General features: G+C 38.7%; 1 protein-coding gene across 3 annotated transcripts in view; it reads left to right on the top strand.

The window, feature by feature from the left end:
* The window catches only part of LOC112227601 (protein Wnt-7b), a 61977-nt gene extending 49009 nt beyond the window's left edge, over positions 1 to 12968 (top strand). For all 3 annotated transcript variants that reach the window (XM_024392568.2, XM_024392490.2, XM_024392427.2), the window contains one exon: positions 10200 to 12968. In XM_024392568.2, the coding sequence (XP_024248336.1) occupies positions 10200 to 10679 (480 nt within the window). In that variant the 3' untranslated portion in view covers positions 10680 to 12968. The remainder of the gene's footprint in view (positions 1 to 10199) is intronic.
* Positions 12969 to 20075: the final 7107 nt, after the last annotated feature.

Raw genomic sequence — 20075 nt, 5'->3', positions numbered from 1 at the left:
CATTAGTATCATTAAATGTTCTCGTACTTTTTAAAAAGAAACATCATCAATGTTACCAATCCCAATAGAGGATTGTTGGACAGCATCATGTCACGTTTTCACCTTGCATTTGGTTTAGGAGTTCAGTAGTTATTGCCAAACGCACTAAAATAATATCCCTTCAAAGGACAGTTGTTGGCTCAAGAGGTAATTCGTAGGGAGTTTTTAGAAAAGTGTGGTGGTTCACCAACGTTTGAGAACAGCTTGGTCTTGTCTAATGTTATTTTATTATAGAAAAAAATGATATTATCCAAGGACCATCTTTTCTCACTGACCTTCTGTGGATTGTTTTTTCCATCATTCATTCAGCAGCAGAGCTAGCTAGCAACCTCTTCACCCTTTGGGTTTCTATGGGTTTCTCTTTCCACCCAAGTCAGGTCATCTCTCTATTTCAACACTGGGCCTACCCCAGTAAAACATTGTCATGTATGACTCTCTCTCCCTGTTTGTCCATGTAATGTTCAGCAATGTAATCTAACACCATGTAACCGCCTCTCCCCCTGTTTGTCCATGTAATGTCATGTAATGTTTAGTAATGTAATCTAACACCATGTAACCTCCTCTATCCCTGTGTGTCCATGTAATGTTTAGTCATGTAATCTAACACCATGTAACCTCCTCTATCCCTGTGTGTCCATGTAATGTTTAGTAATGTAATCTAACACCATGTAACCTCCTCTATCCCTGTTTGTCCATGTAATGTTTAGTAATGTAATCTAACACCATGTAACCTCCTCTATCCCTGTGTGTCCATGTAATGTTTAGTAATGTAATCTAACACCATGTAACCTCCTCTATCCCTGTTTGTCCATGTAATGTTTAGTAATGTAATCTAACACCATGTAACCTCCTCTATCCCTGTGTGTCCATGTAATGTCATGTAATGTTTAGTAATGTAATCTAACACCATGTAACCTCCTCTATCCCTGTTTGTCCATGTAATGTTTAGTAATGTAATCTAACACCATGTAACCTCCTCTATCCCTGTTTGTCCATGTAATGTTTAGTAATGTAATCTAACACCATGTAACCCCCTCTATCCCTGTTTGTCCATGTAATGTTTAGTAATGTAATCTAACACCATGTAACCTCCTCTATCCCTGTTTGTCCATGTAATGTCATGTAATGTTTAGTAATGTAATCTAACACCATGTAACCTCCTCTATCCCTGTGTGTCCATGTAATGTCATGTAATGTTTAGTAATGTAATCTAACACCATGTAACCTCCTCTATCCCTGTTTGTCCATGTAATGTAATCTAACACCATGTAACCTCCTCTATCCCTGTGTGTCCATGTAATGTCATGTAATGTTTAGTAATGTAATCTAACACCATGTAACCTCCTCTATCCCTGTTTGTCCATGTAATGTCATGTAATGTAATCTAACACCATGTAACCTCCTCTATCCCTGTTTGTCCATGTAATGTCATGTAATGTAATCTAACACCATGTAACCTCCTCTATCCCTGTTTGTCCATGTAATGTCATGTAATGTAATCTAACACCATGTAACCCCCTCTATCCCTGTTTGTCCATGTAATGTTTAGTAATGTAATCTAACACCATGTAACCTCCTCTATCCCTGTTTGTCCATGTAATGTCATGTAATGTTTAGTAATGTAATCTAACACCATGTAACCTCCTCTATCCCTGTTTGTCCATGTAATGTTTAGTAATGTAATCTAACACCATGTAACCTCCTCTATCCCTGTGTGTCCATGTAATGTTTAGTAATGTTTAGTCATGTAATCTAACTCCATGTAACCTCCTCTATCCCTGTTTGTCCATGTAATGTCATGTAATGTTTAGTAATGTAATCTAACTCCATGTAACCTCCTCTATCCCTGTTTGTCCATGTAATGTTTAGTAATGTAATCTAACACCATGTAACCTCCTCTATCCCTGTGTGTCCATGTAATGTTTAGTAATGTAATCTAACACCATGTAACCTCCTCTATCCCTGTTTGTCCATGTAATGTTTAGTAATGTAATCTAACACCATGTAACCTCCTCTATCCCTGTGTGTCCATGTAATCTTTAGTAATGTAATCTAACACCATGTAACCTCCTCTATCCCTGTGTGTCCATGTAATGTCATGTAATGTTTAGTAATGTAATCTAACACCATGTAACCTCCTCTATCCCTGTGTGTCCATGTAATCTTTAGTAATGTAATCTAACACCATGTAACCTCCTCTATCCCTGTGTGTCCATGTAATGTCATGTAATGTTTAGTCATGTAATTTAATGCCATGTAACCTCCTCTATCCCTGTTTGTCCATGTAATGCCATGTAACCTCCTATCCCTATCCCTGTGTGTCCATGTAATGTCATGTAATGTTTAGTAATGTAATCTAACACCATGTAACCTCCTCTATCCCTGTGTGTCCATGTAATGTTTAGTAATGTAATCTAACACCATGTAACCTCCTCTATCCCTGTGTGTCCATGTAATGTCATGTAATGTTTAGTAATGTAATCTAACACCATGTAACCTCCTCTATCCCTGTTTGTCCATGTAATGTTTAGTAATGTAATCTAACACCATGTAACCTCCTCTATCCCTGTTTGTCCATGTAATGTTTAGTAATGTAATCTAACACCATGTAACCTCCTCTATCCCTGTTTGTCCATGTAATGTTTAGTAATGTAATCTAACACCATGTAACCTCCTCTATCCCTGTTTGTCCATGTAATGTCATGTAATGTTTAGTAATGTAATCTAACACCATGTAACCTCCTCTATCCCTGTGTGTCCATGTAATGTCATGTAATGTTTAGTAATGTAATCTAACACCATGTAACCTCCTCTATCCCTGTTTGTCCATGTAATGTTTAGTAATGTAATCTAACACCATGTAACCTCCTCTATCCCTGTTTGTCCATGTAATGTTTAGTAATGTAATCTAACACCATGTAACCTCCTCTATCCCTGTTTGTCCATGTAATGTTTAGTAATGTAATCTAACACCATGTAACCCCCTCTATCCCTGTTTGTCCATGTAATGTTTAGTAATGTAATCTAACACCATGTAACCTCCTCTATCCCTGTTTGTCCATGTAATGTTTAGTAATGTAATCTAACACCATGTAACCTCCTCTATCCCTGTGTGTCCATGTAATGTCATGTAATGTTTAGTCATGTAATCTAACACCATGTAACCTCCTCTATCCCTGTTTGTCCATGTAATGTTTAGTAATGTAATCTAACACCATGTAACCTCCTCTATCCCTGTGTGTCCATGTAATGTCATGTAATGTTTAGTAATGTAATCTAACACCATGTAACCTCCTCTATCCCTGTTTGTCCATGTAATGTCATGTAATGTTTAGTAATGTAATCTAACACCATGTAACCTCCTCTATCCCTGTTTGTCCATGTAATGTCATGTAATGTTTAGTAATGTAATCTAACACCATGTAACCTCCTCTATCCCTGTGTGTCCATGTAATGTTTAGTAATGTAATCTAACACCATGTAACCTCCTCTATCCCTGTGTGTCCATGTAATGTTTAGTAATGTAATCTAACACCATGTAACCTCCTCTATCCCTGTGTGTCCATGTAATGTTTAGTAATGTAATCTAACACCATGTAACCTCCTCATCCCTGTGTGTCCATGTAATGTTTAGTAATGTAATCTAACACCATGTAACCTCCTCTATCCCTGTTTGTCCATGTAATGTTTAGTAATGTAATCTAACACCATGTAACCTCCTCTATCCCTGTGTGTCCATGTAATGTTTAGTAATGTAATCTAACACCATGTAACCTCCTCTATCCCTGTTTGTCCATGTAATGTTTAGTAATGTAATCTAACACCATGTAACCTCCTCTATCCCTGTTGCCCATGTAATGTTTGTAATGTAATCTAACACCATGTAACCTCCTCTATCCCTGTTTGTCCATGTAATGTTTAGTAATGTAATCTAACACCATGTAACCTCCTCTATCCCTGTTTGTCCATGTAATGTTTAGTAATGTAATCTAACACCATGTAACCTCCTCTATCCCTGTGTGTCCATGTAATGTTTAGTAATGTAATCTAACACCATGTAACCTCCTCTATCCCTGTTTGTCCATGTAATGTTTAGTAATGTAATCTAACACCATGTAACCTCCTCTATCCCTGTGTGTCCATGTAATGTTTAGTCATGTAATTTAACACCATGTAACCTCCTCTATCCCTGTGTAATGTCCATGTAATGTCATGTAATGTTTAGTAATGTAATCTAACACCATGTAACCTCCTCTATCCCTGTGTGTCCATGTAATGTTTAGTAATGTAATCTAACACCATGTAACCTCCTCTATCCCTGTGTGTCCATGTAATGTTTAGTAATGTAATCTAACACCATGTAACCTCCTCTATCCCTGTGTGTCCATGTAATGTCATGTTTAATGTTGTCCATGTAATGTAATCTAACACCATGTAACCTCCTCTATCCCTGTTTGTCCATGTAATGTTTAGTAATGTAATCTAACACCATGTAACTATCCCTGTTTGTCCATGTAATGTTTAGTAATGTAATCTAACACCATGTAACCTCCTCTATCCCTGTTTGTCCATGTAATGTTTAGTAATGTAATCTAACACCATGTAACCTCCTCTATCCCTGTGTGTCCATGTAATGTCATGTAATGTTTAGTAATGTAATCTAACACCATGTAACCTCCTCTATCCCATGTAATGTTTAGTTGTCCATGTAATGTCCATGTAATGTTTAGTAATGTAATCTAACACCATGTAACCTCCTCTATCCCTGTTTGTCCATGTAATGTTTAGTAATGTAATCTAACACCATGTAACCTCCTCTATCCCTGTTTGTCCATGTAATGTCATGTAATGTTTAGTAATGTAATCTAACACCATGTAACCTCCTCTATCCCTGTGTGTCCATGTAATGTCATGTAATGTTTAGTAATGTAATCTAACACCATGTAACCTCCTCTATCCCTGTTTGTCCATGTAATGTTTAGTAATGTAATCTAACACCATGTAACCTCCTCTATCCCTGTTTGTCCATGTAATGTTTAGTAATGTAATCTAACACCATGTAACCTAATCTCTATCCCTGTGTGTCCATGTAATGTCATGTAATGTTTAGTAATGTAATCTAACACCATGTAACCTCCTCTATCCCTGTGTGTCCATGTAATGTCATGTAATGTTTAGTAATGTAATCTAACACCATGTAACCTCCTCTATCCCTGTGTGTCCATGTAATGTTTAGTAATGTAATCTAACACCATGTAACCTCCTCTATCCCTGTGTGTCCATGTAATGTTTAGTAATGTAATCTAACACCATGTAACCTCCTCTATCCCTGTTTGTCCATGTAATGTTTAGTAATGTAATCTAACACCATGTAACCTCCTCTATCCCTGTTTGTCCATGTAATGTTTAGTAATGTAATCTAACACCATGTAACCTCCTCTATCCCTGTGTGTCCATGTAATGTTTAGTAATGTTTAGTCATGTAATCTAACTCCATGTAACCTCCTCTATCCCTGTTTGTCCATGTAATGTCATGTAATGTTTAGTAATGTAATCTAACTCCATGTAACCTCCTCTATCCCTGTTTGTCCATGTAATGTTTAGTAATGTAATCTAACACCATGTAACCTCCTCTATCCCTGTGTGTCCATGTAATGTTTAGTAATGTAATCTAACACCATGTAACCTCCTCTATCCCTGTTTGTCCATGTAATGTTTAGTAATGTAATCTAACACCATGTAACCTCCTCTATCCCTGTGTGTCCATGTAATCTTTAGTAATGTAATCTAACACCATGTAACCTCCTCTATCCCTGTGTGTCCATGTAATGTCATGTAATGTTTAGTAATGTAATCTAACACCATGTAACCTCCTCTATCCCTGTGTGTCCATGTAATCTTTAGTAATGTAATCTAACACCATGTAACCTCCTCTATCCCTGTGTGTCCATGTAATGTCATGTAATGTTTAGTCATGTAATTTAATGCCATGTAACCTCCTCTATCCCTGTTTGTCCATGTAATGCCATGTAACCTCCTCTATCCCTGTGTGTCCATGTAATGTCATGTAATGTTTAGTAATGTAATCTAACACCATGTAACCTCCTCTATCCCTGTGTGTCCATGTAATGTTTAGTAATGTAATCTAACACCATGTAACCTCCTCTATCCCTGTGTGTCCATGTAATGTCATGTAATGTTTAGTAATGTAATCTAACACCATGTAACCTCCTCTATCCCTGTTTGTCCATGTAATGTTTAGTAATGTAATCTAACACCATGTAACCTCCTCTATCCCTGTTTGTCCATGTAATGTTTAGTAATGTAATCTAACACCATGTAACCTCCCTCTATCCCTGTTTGTCCATGTAATGTTTAGTAATGTAATCTAACACCATGTAACCTCCTCTATCCCTGTTTGTCCATGTAATGTCATGTAATGTTTAGTAATGTAATCTAACACCATGTAACCTCCTCTATCCCTGTGTGTCCATGTAATGTCATGTAATGTAATGTAATCTAACACCATGTAACCTCCTCTATCCCTGTTTGTCCATGTAATGTTTAGTAATGTAATCTAACACCATGTAACCTCCTCTATCCCTGTTTGTCCATGTAATGTTTAGTAATGTAATCTAACACCATGTAACCTCCTCTATCCCTGTTTGTCCATGTAATGTTTAGTAATGTAATCTAACACCATGTAACCTCCTCTATCCCTGTTTGTCCATGTAATGTTTAGTAATGTAATCTAACACCATGTAACCTCCTCTATCCCTGTTTGTCCATGTAATGTTTAGTAATGTAATCTAACACCATGTAACCTCCTCTATCCCTGTGTGTCCATGTAATGTCATGTAATGTTTAGTCATGTAATCTAACACCATGTAACCTCCTCTATCCCTGTTTGTCCATGTAATGTTTAGTAATGTAATCTAACACCATGTAACCTCCTCTATCCCTGTGTGTCCATGTAATGTCATGTAATGTTTAGTAATGTAATCTAACACCATGTAACCTCCTCTATCCCTGTTTGTCCATGTAATGTCATGTAATGTTTAGTAATGTAATCTAACACCATGTAACCTCCTCTATCCCTGTTTGTCCATGTAATGTCATGTAATGTTTAGTAATGTAATCTAACACCATGTAACCTCCTCTATCCCTGTGTGTCCATGTAATGTTTAGTAATGTAATCTAACACCATGTAACCTCCTCTATCCCTGTGTGTCCATGTAATGTTTAGTAATGTAATCTAACACCATGTAACCTCCTCTATCCCTGTGTGTCCATGTAATGTTTAGTAATGTAATCTAACACCATGTAACCTCCTCTATCCCTGTGTGTCCATGTAATGTTTAGTAATGTAATCTAACACCATGTAACCTCCTCTATCCCTGTTTGTCCATGTAATGTTTAGTAATGTAATCTAACACCATGTAACCTCCTCTATCCCTGTGTGTCCATGTAATGTTTAGTAATGTAATCTAACACCATGTAACCTCCTCTATCCCTGTTTGTCCATGTAATGTTTAGTAATGTAATCTAACACCATGTAACCTCCTCTATCCCTGTGTGCCCATGTAATGTTTAGTAATGTAATCTAACACCATGTAACCTCCTCTATCCCTGTTTGTCCATGTAATGTTTAGTAATGTAATCTAACACCATGTAACCTCCTCTATCCCTGTTTGTCCATGTAATGTTTAGTAATGTAATCTAACACCATGTAACCTCCTCTATCCCTGTGTGTCCATGTAATGTTTAGTAATGTAATCTAACACCATGTAACCTCCTCTATCCCTGTTTGTCCATGTAATGTTTAGTAATGTAATCTAACACCATGTAACCTCCTCTATCCCTGTGTGTCCATGTAATGTTTAGTCATGTAATTTAACACCATGTAACCTCCTCTATCCCTGTGTGTCCATGTAATGTCATGTAATGTTTAGTAATGTAATCTAACACCATGTAACCTCCTCTATCCCTGTGTGTCCATGTAATGTTTAGTAATGTAATCTAACACCATGTAACCTCCTCTATCCCTGTGTGTCCATGTAATGTTTAGTCATGTAATTTAACACCATGTAACCTCCTCTATCCCTGTGTGTCCATGTAATGTCATGTAATGTTTAGTAATGTAATCTAACACCATGTAACCTCCTCTATCCCTGTTTGTCCATGTAATGTTTAGTAATGTAATCTAACACCATGTAACCTCCCCTATCCCTGTTTGTCCATGTAATGTTTAGTAATGTAATCTAACACCATGTAACCTCCTCTATCCCTGTTTGTCCATGTAATGTTTAGTAATGTAATCTAACACCATGTAACCTTCTCTATCCCTGTGTGTCCATGTAATGTCATGTAATGTTTAGTAATGTAATCTAACACCATGTAACCTCCTCTATCCCTGTTTGTCCATGTAATGTCATGTAATGTTTAGTAATGTAATCTAACACCATGTAACCTCCTCTATCCCTGTTTGTCCATGTAATGTTTAGTAATGTAATCTAACACCATGTAACCTCCTCTATCCCTGTTTGTCCATGTAATGTCATGTAATGTTTAGTAATGTAATCTAACACCATGTAACCTCCTCTATCCCTGTGTGTCCATGTAATGTCATGTAATGTTTAGTAATGTAATCTAACACCATGTAACCTCCTCTATCCCTGTTTGTCCATGTAATGTTTAGTAATGTAATCTAACACCATGTAACCTCCTCTATCCCTGTTTGTCCATGTAATGTTTAGTAATGTAATCTAACACCATGTAACCTCCTCTATCCCTGTGTGTCCATGTAATGTCATGTAATGTTTAGTAATGTAATCTAACACCATGTAACCTCCTCTATCCCTGTGTGTCCATGTAATGTCATGTAATGTTTAGTAATGTAATCTAACACCATGTAACCTCCTCTATCCCTGTGTGTCCATGTAATGTTTAGTAATGTAATCTAACACCATGTAACCTCCTCTATCCCTGTGTGTCCATGTAATGTTTAGTAATGTAATCTAACACCATGTAACCTCCTCTATCCCTGTTTGTCCATGTAATGTTTAGTAATGTAATCTAACACCATGTAACCTCCTCTATCCCTGTTTGTCCATGTAATGTTTAGTAATGTAATCTAACACCATGTAACCTCCTCTATCCCTGTTTGTCCATGTAATGTTTAGTAATGTAATCTAACACCATGTAACCCCCTCTATCCCTGTTTGTCCATGTAATGTTTAGTAATGTAATCTAACACCATGTAACCCCCTCTATCCCTGTGTGTCCATGTAATGTCATGTAATGTTTAGTAATGTAATCTAACACCATGTAACCCCCTCTATCCCTGTGTGTCCATGTAATGTCATGTAATGTTTAGTAATGTAATCTAACACCATGTAACCTCCTCTATCCCTGTTTGTCCATGTAATGTTTAGTAATGTAATCTAACACCATGTAACCTCCTCTATCCCTGTTTGTCCATGTAATGTTTAGTAATGTAATCTAACACCATGTAACCTCCTCTATCCCTGTTTGTCCATGTAATGTTTAGTAATGTAATCTAACACCATGTAACCCCTCTATCCCTGTTTGTCCATGTAATGTTTAGTAATGTAATCTAACACCATGTAACCCCTCTATCCCTGTTTGTCCATGTAATGTTTAGTAATGTAATCTAACACCATGTAACCCCTCTATCCCTGTGTGTCCATGTAATGTCATGTAATGTTTAGTAATGTAATCTAACACCATGTAACCTCCTCTATCCCTGTTTGTCCATGTAATGTCATGTAATGTTTAGTAATGTAATTTAACACCATGTAACCTCCTCTATCCCTGTTTGTCCATGTAATGTTTAGTAATGTAATCTAACACCATGTAACCCCCTCTATCCCTGTTTGTCCATGTAATGTTTAGTAATGTAATCTAACACCATGTAACCCCCTCTATCCCTGTTTGTCCATGTAATGTTTAGTAATGTAATCTAACACCATGTAACCCCCTCTATCCCTGTGTGTCCATGTAATGTCATGTAATGTTTAGTAATGTAATCTAACACCATGTAACCTCCTCTATCCCTGTTTGTCCATGTAATGTCATGTAATGTTTAGTAATGTAATTTAATGCCATGTAACCTCCTCTATCCCTGTGTGTCCATGCAGGTCCTGGAGGAGCGGATGAAGTTGGAGTGTAAGTGTCATGGCGTGTCAGGCTCTTGCACCACCAAAACCTGCTGGACGACCCTGCCCAAGTTCCGAGAGATCGGCTATGTCCTGAAAGACAAGTACAACCAGGCGGTCCATGTGGAGGTGGTCCGGGCCAGCCGACTACGCCAGCCCACCTTCCTCAAGGTGAAGAAGACCCAGGGCTACCGCAAGCCCATGGAGACCGACCTCGTCTACATCGAGAGGTCGCCCAACTACTGCGAGGAGGACGCAGCCACGGGGAGCGTTGGCACCCAGGGGAGGCTATGTAACCGCACCTCGCCCCACACAGACGGCTGCGACCTCATGTGCTGTGGCCGGGGCTACAACACGCACCAGTACACCAAAGTGTGGCAGTGCAACTGTAAGTTCCAGTGGTGCTGCTTCGTCAAGTGCAACACATGCAGCGAGAGGACGGAGGTGTTTACCTGCAAATAAAGGGGCATGACATAATGGACCTACAGTACGGTACTATGATTGGGAGGGGCGTGGCAGGACTACCTGGATGACAAGGAAGACCCCAGAGAAAAGAGAAAAGGACATGTCTTGGAACAGGAATAGTGAGAGATTTAAAAATAAAAAGGAATGGAATGTTCAATATCAGCTCTTCATGGCATCGTTTTGCACAGCAGAATCTATATGAGCTATTTAAAAGAAAAGTGAGGGCTAAATATCAATAGATAATAATACTAAAATCTTTGACTGACTGAGACAGAATAATGTGTGATCATGTACTGATGTAAAAGTTATGACTACAGGAAGCAAATGGTGCCTGGATGGGAACTGTGCATTGCACTCTGGGATTTGTAGTTATTTTTTTTCACAAAATGGCTTCTTCATGGAACAGAAAGACAGAGGCAGACTCTGGAGATGTGGTAGAAAATGACAGTAACTGTTGAGGGATGAGACTGGCATGAGACTCTAAAAGTCTTTTAGTGAGAACTTTGAGTTTTACTTTCTTTTTCCACAGAGGGAGAGGGCAGAGGTGAATATTTGAGCCCCCAAACTGGAGGTGTTTTCTTTTTGGAGCTGTGTAGACATGAAGAACGCATTGTAAGTGTGGTACCTTGGGGCGCATTGAAAGTGGAGAAGTCTCTATAGTAAGCCCTCTGCTGCCAACTGGAATACGGTGGAGTATGTTAGTTTTCCAGTCACACTGGAACTGTCTGTTTGAACACTGAAAATAAATTGTTTATTTATGTTATAGTATCTTAAAACAAAGCACTAACGGGTAGAAATGTCTTTTTTTGTACTAAGTGTAAACATTACTTTTTAGAAAACTCTGACTGAAGATAATGCGTGTCTTTTAGAATATGGCCCTATCCCACTATCCCACTATCAATCCCCCTTTTTCTAAAATGGTTTCATTGCTACTGGTGTGTTGACTACATAAAACATCAACAATACAGGGTATTTCACATCACAATCAATCACATTGGTTCTATTTTGCTGTAGCATAGCTTTTGTTTGCAGTCATTTATGCAGCAGACGTTAGGCCTACATCCTGTCTGGGTTATTTAACATAGACAGTAGCAAGAGAACTCATCTCTTAACCGCAAAGATCCTTCCTCAATTATTTAAACATGATATTGCTGGATGTATTGTAGAGTGGTGCACTGATATTATTTTCTATTCAGAAACGACCAAAATTAAAAAGAAATAATCTCCCATTTGACTGCTTTTTGAAATTTATTGCAAAGAAAAACAAGACTGAGAATCAAAGAAAAACAAGACTGATAGTCAGTGAGTGAAGTCTGCTGGTCGTGAGAGGAAATGTTGGTTTTAGCCAACAGTTTCAGTAATTCACTGCTTCCAAAGCTGTGTTGGCATTCTCATCTGTATTCATTGGTTGTGGTTAAACTATACCAAGTGTCAGGCTATGTAGAGTTCCATTGATGTAAACCATCAGTATACATCACTGATCAAAAACAGTCATTATTTTCAGCATCTTTTCGTCATGCTTAAAGCTAGAATATTTAGTTGCAACATCCATTTTTGGACTTATAAACTAATGGTATATACCCATTGATTTTTGAAGAATATAACTTGTAAATGCCTCATGAGCTTAGTTCAACTGTCTCATCCTATCAGAATCCCAAATATAAGCCTATTTTACTCCAATGTCTGTAAACAACGTAAACAAACACTGTATAGCCTTAAAACATGATTGAAAGTATAATTTTGATGTCTGGGATGGTCAGTCATTGCATCCATAGCTCTGTCTATGAATTTGAGAGTGGTTACATTTCTCCAGGCCCATCCCTCAACTTTTTCCCAAAAAGGAGGCGGGTGACCACTTTGGTATAGTTTCAACAGTGGATTTTAGCTTTAACCTTCATATGTTGATTAGAGAATATTTGCTTTCTGCTTATTTGAGATTATGATGACCCAAGGTTTACCTGTCAGATGGGCCAGTTTCTTTCTTGGCTAATTTATATGCGTTCTGATTTTGATTAAAACCACCGCAGGCATGTTGCTATTTCTAGATACAGTATGAACTCAGCAACAAGGGGACAAAAGCGTGAAAATGATCCAAACCATCTCTCAAACAGTTTCTCATAATATTACTAATACACATTTAGTGACACCAAAACAAACAATATGAAAAACTCATCCTGAATCAGTTATTTCAAACCTCTTTGGCAGAAAACCATACAGTTGAAGTCAGAAGTTAACATACACTTAGGTTGGAGTCATTAAAACTCATTTTTCAACCATCTCACGCATTTCTTGTTAAGAAACTATAGTTTTAGCAAGTCGGTTAGGACATCTACTTTGTGCATGACACAAGTCATTTTTCCAACAATTGTTTACAGACAGATTATTTCACTTATAATTCACTGTATTACAATTCCAGTGAGTCAGAAGTTTACATACACTAAGTTGACTATGTCTTTAAACAGCTTGGAAAATTCCAGAAAATTATGTCATGGCTTTAGAAGGTTCTGATACATCATTTGAGTCAATTGGAGGTGTACCTGTTGATGTATTTCAAGGCCTACCTTCAAACTCTCTATTTTGCTAGACATCAGGGGAAAATCTAAAGAAATCAGCCAAGACCTCAAGAAAACATTGTAGACCTCCACATGTCTGGTTCATCCTTGGGAGCAATTTCCAAACGCCTGAAGGTACCACATTCACCTGTACAAACAATAGTACACAAGTATAAACACCATGGGACCACGCAGCCATCATACTGCTCAGGAAGGAGACGCGTTCTGTCTCCAAGAGATGAACGTACATTGGTGCGAAAAGTGCAAATTAATCCCAGAACAACAGCAAAGGACCTTGTACAGATGTTGGAGGAAACAGGTACAAAAGTATCTATATCCACAGTAAAATGAGTCCTATATCAACAGTCCTATATTGCCGCTCAGCAAGGAAGAAGCCACTGCTCCAAAACCGCCATAAAAAAGCCAGACAATGGTTTGCAACTGCACATGGGGTTGTACTTTTTGGAGAAGATTGTACTTTTTGGAGAAATGTCCTCTGATCTGATGAAACAAAAATGGAACTCTTTGGCCATAATGACCATCGTTATGGTTGGAGGAAAAAGGTGGAGGCTTGCAAGCTGAAGAACACCATCCCAACCGTGAAGCACAGGGGTGGCAGCATCATATTGTGGGTGTGTTTTGCTGCAGGAGAGACTGGTGCAATTCACAAAATAGATGGCTTCATGAGGGAAGAGAATTATGTGGATATATTGAAGAAACATCTCAAGACATCAGTCAGGAAGTTAAAGCTTGGTCACAAATGGATCTTCCAAATGGACAATGACCCAAAGCATACTTCCAAAGCTGTGGCAAAATGGCTTAAGGACATCAAAGTCAAGGTATCGGAGTGGCCATCACTAAGTCCTGACCTCAATCCCATAGAGAATTTGTGGGCAGAACTGAAAAAGCGTGTGCGAGCAAGGAGGCCTACAACCCTGACTCAGTTACACCAGCTCTGTCAGGAGGAATGGGCCAAAATTCACCCAACTTATTTGTGGGAAGCTTGTGGAAGGCTACCCAAAACGTTTGACCCAAGTTAAACAATTTAAAGGCAATGCTACCAAATACTAATTGAGTTTATTGTGATGAAAGAAACAAAAGCTGAAATAAATCATTCTCTACTATTATTCTGACATTTCACATTCTTAAAATAAAGTGGTTATCCTAACTGACCTAAAACAGGACATTTTTACTTGGATTAAATGTCAGGAATTGTGAAAAACTGAGTTTAAATATATTTGGCTATGGTGTATGTAAACTTCCGACTTCAACTGAATATTGTTTGGGCCAAGTGCATGTTAATCCACATAATGTCGATGCTCATCTCAGTTGCCCATGTCAACTGTTCCACCAAATACCCAAAGCCCTTATTTGGCCTCTTACTCCCTGAAATCCAACACATGCTTTACATGTCTGGCCATTGTATGTAGAGGTTTGAGCCGCCAACATTTATATAAAACATACCCCTTATTCAGAACTTCCAACCACCCTTAATATGGCTATTGGCGATATGAAGGAAGCATAAATCATTCAATATTGTTAATACATTATTTTGTACACAGCACATGTTCATAGTAATCTGTGCTTTGTTTGTCTTCTTTATGGCACGCAGGGAACAAAAGTGAATTATCTCTCGAAGCCCATCTCCGAGTCAGTCAGTCACATGCGAGTCTGAGAGAGACTGATGAGGGGAGGATAATAGTAATAATAATAATAGTAATAATAATAATGTCTGGTATGGAGTGATTGGTATCAAACACATGGAAACCATGTGTTTGATACCATTCCATTCTTCCCTTTCCAGCCATTACAATGAGCCTGTCCTCCCTAATTATGCTTCCACCAGCCACCTGTGGTCTTGGGGCTTTGTGAAGGTCTGGCTTGGATTGTCAGAGCTGCCTCTGAAGATAAACCTTCTCATGCTATCATCTGATTAATTGGTCTAACTCAGTCACCATGCATTGCCCAGGTTCCTGGATGTAGGCCTGCGGTACGTCAATATATCACCATTTGATATGAGATAACTTATTGACATCAATAAGTTATCTCTCAAGTGTTATGGCCGCCATTATATGTTGATAGAGTACCAGTACAGTGATTATCTTAACTCTCTGGACCCTCTCCATACTCTCTGTGTTGGCAGTATTGGCATCCAGTGTCACTGGGGAAGTGGAGCTCCATGCAAATGACCTGTGCTGAATAGGCAGTGCCTCAGTTTGCCTCTTGTTTCTGGACACAAACGAGAGTTTCGTTCTTTTGAGTGTGTTTTCTAGATGGATGGGATGGCTGGATGGAACAAGGATGTGCATGTGCAGCCGGAAACAGCAAGTGAAAAGAATGGCTAGCAGAGAAAGGGGCTGGTGAAAATGGGTTGGGAGAGGGAGCGAACGTGTGGGGATACTGTTCAGGAGGTACAACCCTAGGATTAACCTATCAGGTCTGTGTGGCGGAGAGCAAATGGTGTGAATCACAAATGTTTGATTTGTGTTGCTGTCTATTCCTCAACTGGGATGATGTGTTCTCTAATAGTCAATATTCAATAAGTTAAATAAAAAATATTCAAATTTTTTAAGATCATTTAAGATTAAGATCAGATCAAAAAGTAAGAAGAAACCCATAGCCTAGTCATCTATGAACCAATTCTTGTGTTGGTTAGTTCCCTTGTTCATTGTGGATGGTTAAATCAACTTTTCTATGGATTCTCAAATGGACTCAGGAAAGTCAGTGAGCAAGACTTGGGTTTGTTTACGTAGCCACAGCTTCAAATTAGCATTGTAGGAGCTAACAAGTTCATGTCATTTGCTAGATGGGTTTCTCAACTCAGTCGATAGGTTTTATTAAAAAGTCTGGGATTCCAGCAAACAAAGAAAGGTGCGCAGCTACAGGGGACAAACCTAGGTACGCGGTAAGGGTTTAAGAGTTTACAGAGACTCGATGTCGTTGGAGGTACACCCACAGTCATCAACTCCACAATCTACACCACATCTATGGAGTTGAGAACAATTTGTCTAGTCATTTCCTAGTGAAGTACTAATTTGGGTGAATGTTGCCTTTAAAATTGAAAACTTGGTATTTTAGCATTGACAATATGATTGATAAAACAAATTAGTTAGCCCTGAAAAATAAAGAAAACTAAAATAAACATGAAATTCACTTGGGCCAGCAAGTATTTAATACAATTCAAATATGAAGATATTACCAGATAATTTAGACGACAAAATATTGTTTCATTTCTATTTAAATCCAATACATAAAAATAAAAAATCAATGGTGTCAACATTGCTATTTTTAGATCCACATGACTATGAGTCAAAATCAATATTTCCATGGGTAATATTGTTGAGTTTTATGGTATATTTGACATGTGACATATGTATATCTACAGCTTTTAAACAGACAAGTGTCTGTCTATATTTGTAAAGATTATGGGTGAATTGGTATAAAGACAAACAATATTAATGCATAATTACATTACTAGGGTATATTTTGACCGTTGTACATAAAGAGCTTTCACACTTACAGCTATTGAAAACAAATCTCGTAAATTATGTTTTTTTTATTATGTGAAAAGTGTAAATGGTTGCTGTGTGATAAACTGGACATTTCGAATCCAGATCTTAATGTAAAGTGGCGCTACATAACTGTGAAAAGGGCCATGCTACTTTATTAATTTAGTGGGCGCTCCCACTCCTTTATGTGAAAAGCATTACAGCCGGGCACCAGAGCAGAAGTAAGATGTGTTTTGTTAGTTGTCTGAAACCCTGGGGACCGGAACCACATAAGCTCCCCATACTATACCCTGGATTGAGAAAAATAAATCCATTTGTGTCTGACAAACATTTTGTCATTAAAAAATATGAGATAGAAAAACAGACTTTGCTGTGTGTGTGCCTTCTTGTAAACCAGCTATTGTTCAGGTGTCAGAATCATTAGTTCATTGGGTTATATTCTGCAAGCTAATCCTTCTGGTCTAATTCACACTAGTAGAGAGCGACGTGTCTGCTTTTCCAAATCAGGGCCCGGGATGGGAGAGAGAGTTGCAAAGTAACACAGCCATTGAAAACTAGTGGGGAATGGATGAACAGTGGTTGTATCTGTAACCAACCCACATCTATGGTCATGATTAAGAGTTTAGAGTGGGGACAAACAAGAGGGAGAGGTCTGATCCAATGTACATGACTTTGGCAAGAGAACGAGATCCGTTAACTTAAAGATGACTGAGTGTTTGTCCAAAATGGCACCCTATTAGGGCTCTGGTAAGAAGTAATGCACTATATAGGGAATAGGGTGCCATTTGAGACACAGTCGGAGTCTAAAGAACATAAGAGAGGCCTAAAAGGCTGCCAAGTCTCATTTGAGACCAGTTGGTTGCCCACAGCACAGAGCAAAGAGAGGATGAAGAGAGGACAGGAAGCTGGATGCCCTCCCTCGTGAGTTCCTGATCAATTCTAGTGAATGTTTTCTCTCCATTTTTTCTGGAAGTCTTTGCTGCTCAGACCCATTGAAGTGCCTGCACAGATTGACCATGCAGTGTTGTCCTGCTTCAGCTGACAAACATCCTCATTCACTGCTTCTAGAAATGGGGCAGCGTTAGTTACTATGGTCTAATGGGCCTGAGTCAGCCCAGAGGCACAAGAACCAACTGTTAGCTTCAAGTATCAGACCAGCTTTATGTAGAATAGATATGGGGTGGTCACTAAAGAGGTAACAAAGACGTTAGCTAGTCCTGCCTTGCGCAGAACTACCGGAAAAACCCCAGTGTAGGGGCTAGGGTTTCCTCTGTCTTTTCCCTTAACATTTAAGAATTGACAAAAGCACTGTAGATTCCTCCAGCTTGGCTCGGGGGATCTGGCTCCACCCAGTAATTTATAACTTCTGTGAAACAAACGAGAACCTTAGGATCAGAGGCTGGCCATCAGAGATAAGACACAGCTGCGGTGGGGGAGAGAGGTGAGGGTGGTGAAATTTTTTTTTTCTTCCTCAAAACCATGGGGGGGAGGGTGTAAATTCAAGGAGTCAGGAGTCGTTGGAGTTGACGTTTGAGATTTTCCAGGGATCAAGACAGAAGAAAGGAAGCACTGTTGTCTTCCAGACACTGAACATCAATTACAGTGTGCCTGGGAGACACGTAGGGAACATATGTAAAAGTCTGCAGAGTGATGCATCATTCTAAACCATTCTACTATGTCTTGTTTGTTGTTGGAGCAACATCCCACTGGGCACACACTGGTTGAATCAACATTGTTTCCACGTCCTTTCAATGAAATTAAGTTGAACCAACGTGGGAATTGTCACGGGCGTCCTCCTCTTCATCTGAAGAGGAGAGGCGAGAAGGATCGGAGGACCAAAATGCGGCGTGGTATGTGTTCATGATGAAATTTAATAAAGAAAACACTGAACATTGAAACACACTATACAAAACAATAAACAAATAACGACCGTGAAGCTAAATGAGAACTGTGATGACACAAGCAATCAACATAGACAATCACCCACCAACAAACAGTGAAATCCAGGCTTCCTAAGTATGATTCTCAATCAGAGACAACTAATGACACCTGCCTCTGATTCAGAACCATACTAGGCCGAAACATACAAATCCCCAAATCATAGAAAAACAAACATAGACTGCCCACCCCAACTCACGCCCTGACCATACTAAATAAATACAAATCAAAGGAAATGAAGGTCAGAACGTGATAGGAATAGACATTGAATTGACGTCTCTGCCCAGTGGGATGATGGCTTTTGATGAGCTGATCAGAAAGTCCTGAGGCACTACTGTGCTGCTGAAACCGTCTGTCCTGGTATGGTAGCACTCTGTAACGTGATGTAAGAATTTTTACAGTATACAATGTCATTTGATTGTAATCTTAGACTCTATTCAATCTGTATCGCTAAAGCGTTACAGACTGCGTATTATACATTTTACGGTAATTTACGATTGAGCCGGCATTTACTGCTAACGCGGGAACATTGTCTTTACATTTCAACAACGCTGTAACGCCATACAGGTTGAATATGTCGCTTAGTCTGACTTCAGTGTTCCTGAGAGGTAAATCAGCTGATTTTCAAGGATCTCTATTGGCTCTAAAATCTATTTCTAAAATGCATGTTATCCTTTTCTGTGATCTAAGAACAACACACCAAAACTCATGAAGTGTTCTTCCAGTAAATGGAATCAATAAAAAATAGGTGCAAACTATTTTTGCCAAGTCAACAGGACCTATTCCTCTAGTGCATCAAAGGTTGCAACACAGTACTGTACCCAGTTCCAAAATCACATGGCCTTTTATCTGCTGTTAGGTTAGAATGGTGTTTCTCATCAGTTATTTTACATTGTTTTGACTGCTTGTCTTATTGAAAGACCGTCATTTTGAGGTTTCGCATCATCTGTTTGATATTAGTGGCAAGGAACACATGGCTATTCAAAGGCAGAGGCCTGAGTGACATCATAGACCGCATGGCGAAGCCGAGATCGTAACATCAGACCCCAGTCAGAGACTTCTTAAATATATACTGAACAAAAATATAAATGCAACATGTAAAGTGTTGGTCCCATGTTTCATTAGCTGAAATAAAAGATATCGAAAAATTTCCCATACTCACAAAAAGCTTATTTCTCTCAAATTGTGTGCACAAATGTATTTACATCCCTGTTAGTGAACATTTCTCCTTTGCCAAGATAATCCATCCACCTGACAGGTGTGGCATATCAAGAAGCTGATTAAACAGCATGATCATTACAAAGGTGCTGCTTGTGCTGGGGACAAAAGGTCACTCTAAAATATGCAGTTTTGTAACACAACATAATGCCACAGATGTCTCATGTTTTGAGAGA

Source organism: Oncorhynchus tshawytscha, linkage group LG01 (genome assembly GCF_018296145.1).
Source record: "Oncorhynchus tshawytscha isolate Ot180627B linkage group LG01, Otsh_v2.0, whole genome shotgun sequence".
Lineage (NCBI taxonomy): Eukaryota > Metazoa > Chordata > Actinopteri > Salmoniformes > Salmonidae > Oncorhynchus > Oncorhynchus tshawytscha.
Note: the sequence above shows the minus strand (reverse complement) of the source record. Positions and strands in the feature narration are given on the sequence as shown.